The 13,625-nt window shown below is 46.4% G+C and overlaps 2 protein-coding genes across 4 annotated transcripts in view; both read right to left on the bottom strand.

The window, feature by feature from the left end:
• The window catches only part of TAF5 (TATA-box binding protein associated factor 5), a 543,784-nt gene that overhangs the window by 230,641 nt on the left and 299,518 nt on the right, over positions 1-13,625 (bottom strand). The window lies entirely within an intron of this gene.
• Positions 1-13,625, bottom strand: part of LOC144888282 (alpha-protein kinase 2-like) — a 40,742-nt gene that overhangs the window by 1,990 nt on the left and 25,127 nt on the right. For all 3 annotated transcript variants that reach the window (XM_078765939.1, XM_078765937.1, XM_078765938.1), the window contains exons 5-6: positions 5,015-5,250; positions 2,116-2,164 (exon numbers count right to left, since the gene is read on the bottom strand). In XM_078765939.1, coding sequence (XP_078622065.1) covers positions 2,116-2,164; positions 5,015-5,250 — 285 coding nt within the window. The remainder of the gene's footprint in view (positions 1-2,115; positions 2,165-5,014; positions 5,251-13,625) is intronic.

The following is a 13,625-nucleotide window of genomic DNA, read 5'->3' as shown; positions in this document are numbered from 1 at the left end:
ATATCGCTTTGCATTCAGGCCAAAGAGTTCAATTTTCATCTAATCAGACCACAGAATCTTATGCGTCATGCTCTCAGAATCTTTCACGAGCCTTTTTCCAAACTCCAGGTGTGCTGTCATGTACCTTTTTCTCAGGAGTGCCTTCCATTTGGCCACTCTCCCATAAAGTCTAGATTTGTGAAATGATGCAGAGACTGTTGTCCTTCTGGCAGGATCTGCCATCTCAGCCAAGGAACTCTGTAGTTCTGTCAGAGTGGTCATTGGGTTCTTGGTCACCTCCATAACCAAGGTCCTTCTTGACCGGTTGCTCAGTTTGGTCGGATGGCCAGCTCTAGGAAACGTCTTGGTAGTTCCATATTCTTTCCATTTCCTAATGATGGAGCTCTCTGTGCTCTTGGGAACTTTCAACATTCTAGAAATTGTGTTGTAAGAAATCAAATCCACAACACTGTCCTAATGGTAGGTTTAATTCGAATTCGATCTCTGGCAACACCTGTAAGATATAATCAAGCCTTGTATCAGGATTACATGATCATGGAGGAGTCAAGCAATTAGCAATCAATGCAAGCAAGCCTGGAACATCTAGATATACGCACCATTCGAGTATACACTGTCACTCAGATTAAATGTCACAGGAATGATTCGGAGCGATGTTCGTCCGAGTTCTTATAGACATCTCTCAGTGGTTGGAGAGAGCATAACACCTGGGTTCAACTTAGATACAATTTCATTACACAGAGTAGAGATGGCAATGTACGAGAGAGCACCGCACAGCTGTAAGGACGAAGGACGGGAACAGTGATGAGTTTGAGGTGGAGGTGGGAGTGCATCAGGGGTCGGTACTAAGTCCACTAGTATTTGTAACTGTGATGGAGGTGCTGGCTCAGAACGTAAAGGAGGGTTTACCATGGGAGTTGTATGTAGGTGATCTGGAGTTTTTGTGGAAAGAATGGATGGACTGAAGGAGAAGATGAACAAGTGGAAGGAATGTATGGAGACAAAAGGTCTGAAGGTGAATATCGGAAAGACGAAGGCGATGACAAGTGGTAAAGCATGTGGTGAGGTGGAAAGAACTGGGAAGTGGCCATGTGCTGTGTGCAGGAAGGGTGTCGGAGTGAATTCCATTCAATGTACAATGTGCGCTGAGTGGGTTCATCAAAAATGTAGTGGTCTGAGAGGGTCATTTACCAGTGTGGCAGCTACATTCAAGTGTAAGGTGTGCACAGAGAGAGCTGCAGATGGAGGAAATGTTGAGTTGGATCTTGGAGAAGGCGTGAAGCTGGAAGGTGTGAAAACATTTTGCTACCTCGGAGACATGCTGAATGGAGAAGATGGATCAGACTCGGCAACGGTTGCTAGAGTGAGATGTGCATGGAAGAAGTTTCGGGAACTGAGTTGCGTGCTGACGAGGAGGGGAGTGTCGTTGAAGCTGAAGGGGAAGGTGTATGCTGCATGTGTGAGAAGTGTTATGATTTATGGGAGCAAGACATGGGTAATGAACGTAGAGCAGTAACGAAGGCTGGAAAGGGTAGAAATGCGAATGGTTCGGTGGATGTGTGGAGTATCATTGAGAGAGAGGAAGACAAATGATGAATTGCAAAAGATGATGGGAATAGAGCCTGTGATGGATGCTGTGAAGAGGAACAGGTTGAGATGGTTTGGTCATGTGTTGAGGAAGGATGAAAGTGACTGGTTGAGAACAATGATGGAAATGAATGTAGAAGGAAGTCGAGGACAGGGAAGACCGAGAAAGACTTGGCTAAAGATGGTGGAAGAAGAAATGCGGGCAAGGGGGTTAACAAGGAGAGATGTAGAAAATAGGGCAAAATGGAGAAGATTGTCGTGGGGCCCACAAGGCAAACCCCGCTCTAGCAGGGAAAATGGCCCGAAAATGCCTGTTGTTGTTGTTGTTGTTGTTGTATGTGCAGATTAGTGACAAAAAATCTCAGCTTAATGTATGCTAAATTCAGGCTGAAACAACAAAATGTGAAAAGGACAAGGGGTGTGAATACTTTCTGAAGGCCCTGTGTATCCTGTATTCCCAAATCAGAGCAAGTTGGGGAGTCATCATTTCGGAATATAGTACGTACACTGATGTGAAGATGTTCAACTTACTCTTGTTTTCTTGTGGCCAGCGCAATGTCTGTTAAGGCGAGCCCAACACCTGCACAGGAGAAAACATCGGTATGCACCATTTCATAGGTGACTGTCGAGGTATTTATGCCTCAAGGTGTGGTTCCTCATTGCTCACCTTTCCAATACCATTTATGAATTGCATTCTATCACCTCCAATGAGGATGCTTCTGTTCCTGGTTTATTGTGCATTTAGGTGTGCTCTGATCTTTGATGTTTACCGTACATGTCAGTGATTACAGCTTCAGGTGTTTACCTTGCATGTCAGTGATTACAGCTTCAGGTGTTTACCTTGCATGTCAGTGATTGCAGCTTCAGGTGTTTACCTTGCATGTCAGTGATTGCAGCTTCAGGTGTTTACCTTGCATGTCAGTGATTACAGCTTCAGGTGTTTACCTTGCATGTCAGTGATTACAGCTTTAGGTGTTTACCTTGCATGTCAGTGATTACAGCTTCAGGTGTTTACCTTGCATGTCAGTGATTACAGCTTCAGGTGTTTACCTTGTATGTCAGTGATTACAGCTTCAGGTGCTTACCTTGCATGTCAGTGATTACAGCTTCAGGTGTTTACCTTGCATGTCAGTGATTACAGCTTCAGGTGTTTGCCTTGCATGTCAGTGATTACAGCTTCAGGTGTTTACTTTGCACGTCAGTGATTACAGCTTCAGGTGTTTACCTTGCATGTCAGTGATTACAGCTTCAGGTGTTTACCTTGCATGCCAGTGATTCCAGCTTCAGGTGTTTACCTTGCATGTCAGTGATTACAGCTTCAGGTGTTTACCTTGCATGTCAGTGATTGCAGCTTCAGGTGTTTACCTTGCATGTCAGTGATTACAGCTTCAGGTGTTTACCTTGCATGTCAGTGATTACAGCTTCAGGTGTTTACCTTGCATGTCAGTGATTACAGCTTCAGGTGTTTACCTTGCATGTCAGTGATTACAGCTTCAGGTGTTTACCTTGCATGTCAGTGATGACAGCTTCAGGTGTTTACCTTGCATGTCAGTGATTACAGCTTCAGGTGTTTACCTTGCATGTCAGTGATTACAGCTTCAGGTGTTTACCTTGCATGTCAGTGATTACAGCTTCAGGTGTTTACCTTGTATGTCAGTGATTACAGCTTCAGGTGTTTACCTTGGATGTCAGTGATTACAGCTTCAGGTGTTTACCTTGCATGTCAGTGATTACAGCTTCAGGTGTTTACCTTGTATGTCAGTGATTACAGCTTCAGGTGTTTACCTTGCATGTCAGTGATTGCAGCTTCAGGTGTTTACTTTGCATGTCAGTGATTACAGCTTCAGGTGTTTACCTTGCATGTCAGTGATTACAGCTTCAGGTGTTTACCTTGCATGTCAGTGATTACAGCTTCAGGTGTTTACCTTGCATGTCAGTGATTACAGCTTCAGGTGTTTACCTTGCATGTCAGTGATTACAGCTTCAGGTGTTTACCTTGTATGTCAGTGATTACAGCTTCAGGTGTTTACCTTGCATGTCTGTGATTACAGCTTCAGGTGTTTACCTTGCATGTCAGTGATTACAGCTTCAGGTGTTTACCTTGTATGTCAGTGATTACAGCTTCAGGTGTTTACCTTGCATGTCAGTGATTGCAGCTTCAGGTGTTTACCTTGTATGTCAGTGATTACAGCTTCAGGTGTTTACCTTGCATGTCAGTGATTGCAGCTTCAGGTGTTTACCTTGTATGTCAGTGATTACAGCTTCAGGTGTTTACCTTGCATGTCAGTGATTACAGCTTCAGGTGTTTACCTTGCATGTCAGTGATTACAGCTTCAGGTGTTTACCTTGCATGTCAGTGATTACAGCTTCAGGTGTTTACCTTGCATGTCAGTGATTACAGCTTCAGGTGTTTACCTTGCATGTCAGTGATTGCAGCTTCAGGTGTTTACCTTGTATGTCAGTGATTACAGCTTCAGGTGTTTACCTTGTATGTCAGTGATTACAGCTTCAGGTGTTTACCTTGCATGTCAGTGATTACAGCTTCAGGTGTTTACCTTGTATGTCAGTGATTACAGCTTCAGGTGTTTACCTTGCATGTCAGTGATTGCAGCTTCAGGTGTTTACCTTGTATGTCAGTGATTGCAGCTTCAGGTGTTTACCTTGTATGTCAGTGATTACAGCTTCAGGTGTTTACCTTGCATGTCAGTGATTGCAGCTTCAGGTGTTTACCTTGTATGTCAGTGATTACAGCTTCAGGTGTTTACCTTGCATGTCAGTGATTACAGCTTCAGGTGTTTACCTTGCATGTCAGTGATTACAGCTTCAGGTGTTTACCTTGCATGTCAGTGATTACAGCTTCAGGTGTTTACCTTGCATGTCAGTGATTACAGCTTCAGGTATTTACCTTGCATGTCAGTGATTGCAGCTTCAGGTGTTTACCTTGTATGTCAGTGATTACAGCTTCAGGTGTTTACCTTATATGTCAGTGATTACAGCTTCAGGTGTTTACTTTGCATGTCAGTGATTAAAGCTTCAGGTGTTTACCTTGCATGTCAGTGATTACAGCTTCAGGTGTTTAGCTTGCATGTCAGTGATTACAGCTTCAGGTGTTTACTTTGCATGTCAGTGATTACAGCTTCAGGTGTTTACCTTGCATGTCAGTGATTACAGCTTCAGGTGTTTAGCTTGCATGTCAGTGATTCCAGCTTCAGGTGTTTACCTTGCATGTCAGTGATTACAGCTTCAGGTGTTTACCTTGCATGTCAGTGATTACAGCTTTAGGTGTTTGCCTTGCATGTCAGTGATTACAGCTTCAGGTGTTTACCTTGCATGTCAGTGATTACAGCTTCAGGTGTTTACCTTGCATGTCAGTGATTACAGCTTCAGGTGTTTACCTTGCATGTCAGTGATTACAGCTTCAGGTGTTTACCTTGCATGTCAGTGATTACAGCTGCATGTTCCGTGTACTCGTAAACCCAGTGTTGGAATGCACAGGCCTTGTGTCCAACCTCGATCTTTCCACAGGTAGATTCCGCTCCTTGAGGCAAGCCCAATACCCGCCCGTCACGTACTGAATATTTCACGAAGGTCCCCTCAAGTTTCCTTTCGAGTGTTGCACGTGGTGTGGGTTGCCCACGGATGGACACGAGACATAAAGGTAATACCCTGAAAAAGAGAAAAATGTTCACATCACATTAAAACTTCTTGCAAAAATTGTGAGAATTATTTCATTTTATTTTGTATAATTTAACAGTTTAATAACAAAAGAGGTAGAACAATATAAGCAACAGTAATTTATTTTCTTGTAGTTTGGTTTAAGTTTGAACAACACCTGGACATCACGCATGGCCAGGTATTACACATCCTGGATCTCCACGTACAAAGTGACAAATTGAAGGTGACCATGATTTTATTACACCTGAGTATTGTTTTTTTTCTATTCCTTTTGGAGGATTTTTAGCAGCTATTCTATGCTCGGAAACCTATGAAAGGCCTATGAAAAAATTATTGCTCGGAAACCGCTGAATGGAAAAATTTCAAACTTGGCACATTGTCAAGTACTCCCAATGGGTAACAAAAGCATGATAACGATGACATCATCATGACAACTCCCAAACCCATCCCTCTCTGTACCCACCATACCCAGTCGTACCCTGCTGCTCCTGGACTCCGTGTCCTTTCCTCCTGACAAGGTGGAAAAGTTTCTGTCAACCCTCGACTCTGATTCTGCAACTGGACCCGACGGCATCAGCCCACGGGTCCTAAAATCCTGCTCTGCTGCTCTATCTCACCCTCTCTCTGTTCTCTTCACCCTCTCTTTTGCTCAAGGTCAACTGCCATCTGCTTGGAAATCAGCCAACATCACCGCTTTGCACAAAAAAGGTGCAAAAACAGATCCTAGCAACTACAGACCAATCAGCCTTCTCCCAATTATCAGCAAAGTCATGGAATCCATCATTGCTTCGGATATGAAATCTTTCCTCTTCTCCAATGGCTTGATCTCTGATCATCAATTTGGTTTCAGACCAGGTCACTCTACTCTGGACATGCTGCTTCTGCTGTCTCAACAATGGATGGAGGTCCTCAATGCCAAACAGGAAATTAGAGCTGTCTCCCTCGACATATCACGTGCCTTCGACACGGTCTGGCACCCCGCTCTGCTCACCAAACTCTCCTCCTTTGGTATCCATGGAAATCTCCACGCATGGCTGGCGGACTTCCTCTCTAGTCGTCGTCAACGTGTGGCCCTGAATGGGTTTCTCTCATCTCCTCTTCCTGTTCAGGCTGGAGTTCCCCAAGGCAGTGTTCTGGGCCCCGTGCTTTTTCTGGTCTTCATCAATGATCTCTCTGACTCTCTCGAAAATCCTCTCTATCTCTTTGCTGATGACTCCACTCTCTGCCGCTCCATTCCTCTTCCCGCAGATCGGCAGTCTGCTGCCTCCTCACTCTCTGAAGACTTGGACAAAATCACAGACTGGTCAAACAAGTGGAACATGTCTTTCAATCCTGACAAATCTCACACTCTAACTATGTCTCTCCGAAAAGATCGACTGGACAACCCTCCCATCTACTTTCTCAACAATCCTCTCCAAGAAGTTCTGTCGCTCAAGATTTTGGGTCTCACTATCTGCCATGATCTTTCTTGGGAAAACCACATTTCCAAGCTGGCCTCCAAAGCCAGTCGCCGACTGGGCATCCTCCGTCGTGCGAAGTCCTTCCTCGGCACACCTGAGCTCCTCACCACATACAAGGCTTTCATCCGCAGCTCAATGGAATACTGTTCTCCCCTATGGGCCGGTGCTCCTGCCTCACACCTAGCTCGGCTTCACGCTGTTGAAACCAAAGCTTTCAGAATTATTGGAATCTCCCGCGATGAAGCTATCTCTGAGGGCCTTTCACTCACTCACCGCAGGCAGGTAGGTGGTCTTTCTGTCTTCTACCGACTCCTCTCCGGCCTTGCACCCCCAGCTCTCTCTGTGCTCTGTCCCCCAAATATTCCTACAGGTCGCACAAGATCTGCCAGCAACCCTCTGATGGTTAAACTGCCGAAATCTCGGCTCTCTGCTCACCTTCACTCTTTCATTCCTCTTTTCTCCCGCCTCTGGAACAAACTCCCTCACTCCCTTCAATCCCACTCCTCCCTCCAGGTCTTTAAAACAGCTGTTCACCACCATCTCTTATCTTCCCCCATCCAAAACCTTGATCTTTTCTACCCCCGCTAATTCACCCCAGATCCACCTTGTTTGAAATTCCAACTTCTTTCCTGGAAGTCCTGGCAGTGTCCATATGTTTTATACCTCTCCCACCGCCCCCTTCCCACGCCCCCCCCCCCCAAAGCCCTCGCCCTCTCTCAGATCTCTCGATGTCTCCATGTCTCTCGGTCCCTGCTCTCAAATGTTGTGTTTGTGTCCTTCCCCCTCTCTCCCCATCTTGTCTACCGCTCCCGATGTTATATGTTTTTTGTGTCGGTTTGTCTTTCTGTGTGATTAATGTTCGCTCTTTCACGAGCCTCGATCTTGTATACAAAAAAAAAAAAAGTGGTATACCAGCCAAAAATGTTTTAATCGAGTTCCTTATCCTAAAAATCTGAAATTGCATGCACATGATCTATGACCCATTTGTATTGAAATATGAAATCACATGGTTTGGCAGCCATATTGGATTGAAGGAAAATATTAAATAATTATATCTCTGAAACCGCTCATCCTATCGATGTTAAATTTTACAAATATCATCTGACAGCACTGTTGCATATAGTTTGAAAATGATGATGTCATAGGTCACGTGGTTTGGCAGCCATCTTGGATAGAAAAACGAACCTTATCCGATCAACACGAAACTTCACAAACGTGATCCCTTAGCCATACATATGCAGTGATGGCATCTACCCGTTGTGGGACTATGCGGAGGCATATTGGAAACACAGTCACATTGTTCCTCGTTTTTTGTATACATAGCCGAGGCTCATGGAAGATCGATACTTGCCTTATGAGCAAGACAAGTTATTCATGTAAATTACCCCCCTGGTGTTTTGCAAGCAGTTAGTAGATGTTAAACATCGCATGGTGTCCTTTGCATAGAGTAGGTGAGTTATTTCCAGCACCCTGAAAAAATTACAGATTCCTCCCACCCTCAGTCAAACGTCAGGCTAGTAGTTTGTGAACGACTTGGGCCAAAACGCTCCCCTGCTGAGCACACAAGGAAGGAATAATTAGTGCTGTTGAAGGAAGTTGTGCTGGTGCACTCAATTATTATTGCTATAATCCTTCCAAGTCACCATCTGGAGGCGCATTGGTCTTTCTGGGGTTATTACTAGGCCGTATATTGTAACACGTTTGTTTTCAGGGAGACGTGGAGACCGCTAAACTGGTAAATTTAAAATCTCACAGGGTTGATGCAAGTCATGAGATCCAGTCATTGTCCTCCAACGAAGCTGATCGATGCAAACGCTTGTTGGCCATCTTGGATGAACAAACCCTTTATTTTTCCGAAGATATTCAGAACCACTGTGCTCTTTTGACTTTTGACTTTGACTTTGACTCGATTCAGTATACAAAAAAAAACCCAAAAAAAAAACCACTCAACCACTTCATGCAAAACTTTAGAAATATCATCGATGGATCGGGGAGCATTAAGTTTGCCAGAGTCGTCATCATGGAAAGTTGGAGTTTTGCCTCATTACCATATTTAGCATACTTTAGTCTTGGCCTTCCCAAAAATGAAATACGAAATATTTTAAGCTCAGTGGAAGACGTTATGCATTCTCTGAAGATGTCAGCACCAGACGCTGACAGCATGACGAGACATCATGACATGATGACAGATGACCAGACGGCATCAGCCCACGGGTCCTAAAATCCTGCTCTCCCGCTCTTTCACACCCTCTCTCTGTTCTCTTCACCCTCTCTTTTGCTCAAGGTCATCTGCCAGCATTTTGGAAATCAGCCAACATTACCGTTTTACACAAAAAGGTGCAAAAACAGATCCTTGCAACTACCGACCAATCAGCCTTCTCCAAATTATCAGCAACGTCATGGAATCAATCATTGCTTCGGATATCAAATCCTTCCTCTTCTCCAATGGCTTGATCTCTGATCATCAATTTGGTTTCAGACAAGGTCATTCTACTCTGGACATGCTGCTTCGGTTGTCTCAACAATGGATGGAGGTCCTCAATGTCAAACAGGAAATCAGAGCTGTCTCCCTTGACATATCACGTGCCTTCGATACGGTCTGGCACCCCTCTCTGCTCACCAAACTCTCCTCCTATGGTATCCATGGAAATCTCCATGCATGGCTGGCGGACTTCCTCTCTAGTCATAGTCAACGTGTGGCCCTGAATGGCTTTCACTCATCTCCCCTTCCTGTTCCCCAAGGCAGTGTTCTGGGCCCTGTGCTTTTTCTGGTCTTCATCAATGATCTCTCCGACTCTTTGGAAAATCCTCTCTATCTCTTTGCTGATGACTCCACTCTCTGCCGCTCCATTCCTCATCCCTCACATCGGTAGTCTGCAGCCTCCTCACTCTCTGCAGACCTGGACAAAATCACAGACTGATCAAACAAGTGGAACATGTCTTTCAATCCTGACAAATCTCACACTCTCACGATGTCTCTCCGAAAAGACCGACTGGACAACCCTCCAATCTACTTTCTGAACAATCCTCCCCAAGAAGTTTTGTCACTCAAGCTTTTGGGTCTCACTATCTGCCATGATCATTCCTGGGAAAACCACATTTCCAAGCTGGCCTCCAAAGCCAGTCGCCGACTCGGCATCCTCCGTCGTGCGATGTTCTTTCTGGGCACACCTGAGTTCCTCACCACATACAAGGCTTTCATCCGCAGCTCAATGGAATACTGCTCTCCCCTCTGGGCTGGTGCTCCTGCCTCACACCTAGCTCGGCTTTACGCTGTTGAAACCAAAGCTTTCAGAATCATTGGAATCTCCCGCGATGAAGCTAACTCCGAGGGCCTTTCACTCACTCACCGCAGGCAGGTTGGTGGTCTTTCTGTCTTCTACCGACTCCTCTCCAGCCTTGCTCCCCGAGCTCTCTCTCTGCTCTGTCCCCCAAATACTCCTATAGGTCGCACAAGATCTGCCAGCAACCCTCTTCTGGTGAAACTGCCAAAATAAAGACTCTCTATTCACCTTCACTCTTTCATTCCTCTTTACTCCCGCTTCTGGAACAAACTCCCTCACTCTCTTCATCCCACTCCTCCATTCAGGTCTTTAAAACAGCTGTTCACCACCATCTCTTATCTTCCCCCATCCAAAACCTTGATCTTTTCTACCCCCGTTAATTCACCCCAGATCCACTTTTTAGAAATACCGACTTCTTTCCTGGAAGTCCTAGCAGTGTCCATGTGTTTTGTTACCTCTCCCACCCCCCCCCCCTTCCCATGCCCTCTCCCTCCCACAGATCTCCTGATGCCCCTGTTCTCTGCTGTTGTGCTTGTGTGCTTCCCCCTCTCTCCCCATCTTGTCTCCCGCTCCCTTTATTATGTCTTATGTGTCCGCTTCTTCTTTTTTTTGGCATTAATGTTAGCTCTTACACGAGCCTCGATCTTGTACACAAAAAAAAAACAATGTCCTGTGTTACTATCTCCAGCATTCGAAAGTGGATGGACGTTATGTTTGCACCCTGGTCTGTTTGTCTGTTTGTGAACACGATATCTCAAACTTATGGATGGATTCGGACGAAACTTGGTGGACAGGTTGGTTATGCGACAAGGACGAACCACCTTTAGAGGCCATTTTTCCCCGCAGAGCAGGGGTTGGCCTTTTTTGGGCACCATGGTCCCCTTTTTGAAGCAATGTTTTATGGCCAGATGCCCTTCCTGCCGCCAACCCTGTTGGTCGCCTCTTGCGACACACAGGGAATTACCAGTGAGCTGGTACTCAATTTGTCGACCTCGGAAGGATGACAGGCTGAGTCAACCCACCTGGTGTTAATTCAGCGATTGACCGGGATTCGAACCAGGAATCCTAGGAGGACGAAATGATTCAATTTTGGTGAAGATCTGAATACGGGTCCGAGATTTTCTAAGTGATTCTTCACCATTGAAATATTGGGCGAAAACGATATGTGTATCATGATATTGTTATGAATTTGGGTAGAGGAATATCTAGAGCCAGATAGATCTGTATAGGTAGGTATCCAACTGGCGTGATAGGGAATCTACCTTGTAATAAGTTCTGTGTTGTTAGGCGGTTTGTCGGGGTAAGTGTATACCTGTGAACATACAAGGATCTTCGTGTGTTAAATAGTTGCAGGGATTAATATAAGACCCCTGTGTGTTAGACCTGGTGATCAAACCTGTGGCCCTTATGGCAACGCATTCTCATATAAACACTTAGATAGGTCCTTAGTGCACACATTAATTAGTTCCCTTCCCTTACAAAAATGACCGTGGAAGAAAACGGGCAGGAAGCCAGATCGGGGCACCGCCGTATGGGCCGCAGCCAGCTACACCTCCAGCTGGCCTAGCACGAGCCTCGTGATAGGCTATGGCCATGCCCAAGGAACGTGTGATTGGTTGCAGTGGAAGGCGCGAACCTTCAGTCAATCAGCGTGGAGGGCGCCAAACCACGACTAAAGTACGAGGCTCTGATTGGGAACGCGCGAGATTGACGTCACACCCGAGGTGATAAAAGGACTCGCTGGATGACATTTTGTCTCTTGTCTTGGCTTCTCTCTTGGGTTCTTCCCTTTTCCCTGTCTGTGCGTTCCTGGCGTTATTCGTACTCTCTCCCCTCCTGCTTGAAGCTCTGCCTCTCTCCCCTCGTGCTTGAAGCTCGCTCTTCCTGCTCTTCACGCTGAAGCTCTTCGTATTGAGAGGTCCTGGTGGTCGTTGGCGTCGTCCCTGAATCTTTAAGTGCTCTGAGCTTGGAGCGGTGCTTGCGGTGCTTTCGGTGCTGTGAGCGAACGGATCTCGTGTGCGACCGACGAGGAGTTTGGACTTGGAGCGAGGCATGCCGTGGAACGGACGAGGCTGGGGCGAGCGGGTTGGCTCGAGGCCTGGCAGAGCGTGGGCGAAGCGGACGGAGGGTATTGTTGCGGATATGGGATTTACATCCATCCATATCCGCTTGTAAATATTCCCCTATTTCCTCAATACTTCCCAACTCTCCCCAATCCCTCATTCCCTAGTCCCACTTTCTGTAAACAACACTCTGTAGACCCGACCTCCCCCTATTTCCCCCCATTAAATGTCGCATCCAGGTCCACCGCATCTCACGTAGACAACTATAGGACATCTTGCTAGTTATTCTTAGTCTATGTCATTTAAGGATTCGTTTCCATTTATTCTGACCCTTCGTTGCACCAGAATGTGATTGTATGGCACCGTTAGGAAGTTTAGGACCTCCCAATACCTCCCCGCAGCTCTTCCTCACAGTTCTCAGTAACAACAACAACAACAACAACAACAACCACGAGCGCAGGGAGTGCGCGTCCTCACTCCGGCTTGGTTGGCTTGGTTTGGTTGGCCATGTGCTCGACGGGGTTAACAAACAGGGGCTCCCTGTCGGCCCCTCGTCAAGGGCGGAGCCCGGTAATCCCCGCACCCAATGGAAGCGGCGGACCGGCCCCCAGTTGGGGCGGAACCAACCAGCCGAGGGCGTGTCACTCCCCGTTGAGCATGCGCAGGAGAGGGAGTGGTGACGTGAGAGGCGCGCAGAGCTGAAGGAGAAAGGACGCACCCTCCGAGCGCCGAGAGACCTCTGCCATTAAGAAAGACCTCCCAAAGACTGAGCTGTATCCTGTCCCCGAGCCAAGGTGCACCTTGTGCCATCGGTCTACCTGCCATCAATCCCTGTGTGAGTCAGCCTTGTCCGTTTGTCCGTGGTCTGTCTGGGAATAAGTAAGCCAGTTAGATAAGCTAATCTTTGCACTGTGTCACCTGCTGTAAATAACCTTGACTGCTCCTTTTCGTTTGTGTGGTATAAATAATAAATCCTGTTCCTCTTCTGTACGTCTTCGTCCTCTTCTTCCTCTTTCCATTCGATCGCTTTAGAGTTTTCCCCAATTGAATATCTGTGACGCGATTTGGCCAACGTTCGGGGTAATCGGGTTAACTGTACGAACACGGCGGCCATTCCGCTCGGTCAAGCAACATCTTTAGCCGTGTCCGTAACAGTATCTTCGCGCTGGAGCTCAGAGTCGCGTTGGACGGCGGACACGACTACTGACAGATAAGGCCGCACCCCACAGAACACTACACGACCGGACAGTTATTTTATCAATTCATTTTCCTCTGTCTCGTATTTGGAAATCGGTGTGCGGGATCCCGATTTCGGACAATTATTTATCTTCCGTTGCGTTCCATTGTTCTCGGGTTCCGTCAAATAAATCATTATTTTTGTACATTTTACCCCGGATTCCCGTTTGAGTTCATTCCCTCCACGGGTACGCGCTTTTGCCGCCTCTTCTCCTTCATTCCTTCTCCCGTGCTTTTAAAGCCGAATCTGTGTTTGGTCGTTGCCTCCATTAAAGCTGTTCGGTCATCCGCGAGCCCTGGTATTAACCGAAGGGATTCACACG

Source organism: Myxine glutinosa, chromosome 11 (assembly GCF_964187855.1).
Source record: "Myxine glutinosa chromosome 11, kmMyxGlut1.1, whole genome shotgun sequence".
Classification (NCBI taxonomy): Eukaryota; Metazoa; Chordata; class Myxini; order Myxiniformes; family Myxinidae; genus Myxine; species Myxine glutinosa.
This window is presented reverse-complemented; position numbering and strand designations above follow the sequence as displayed.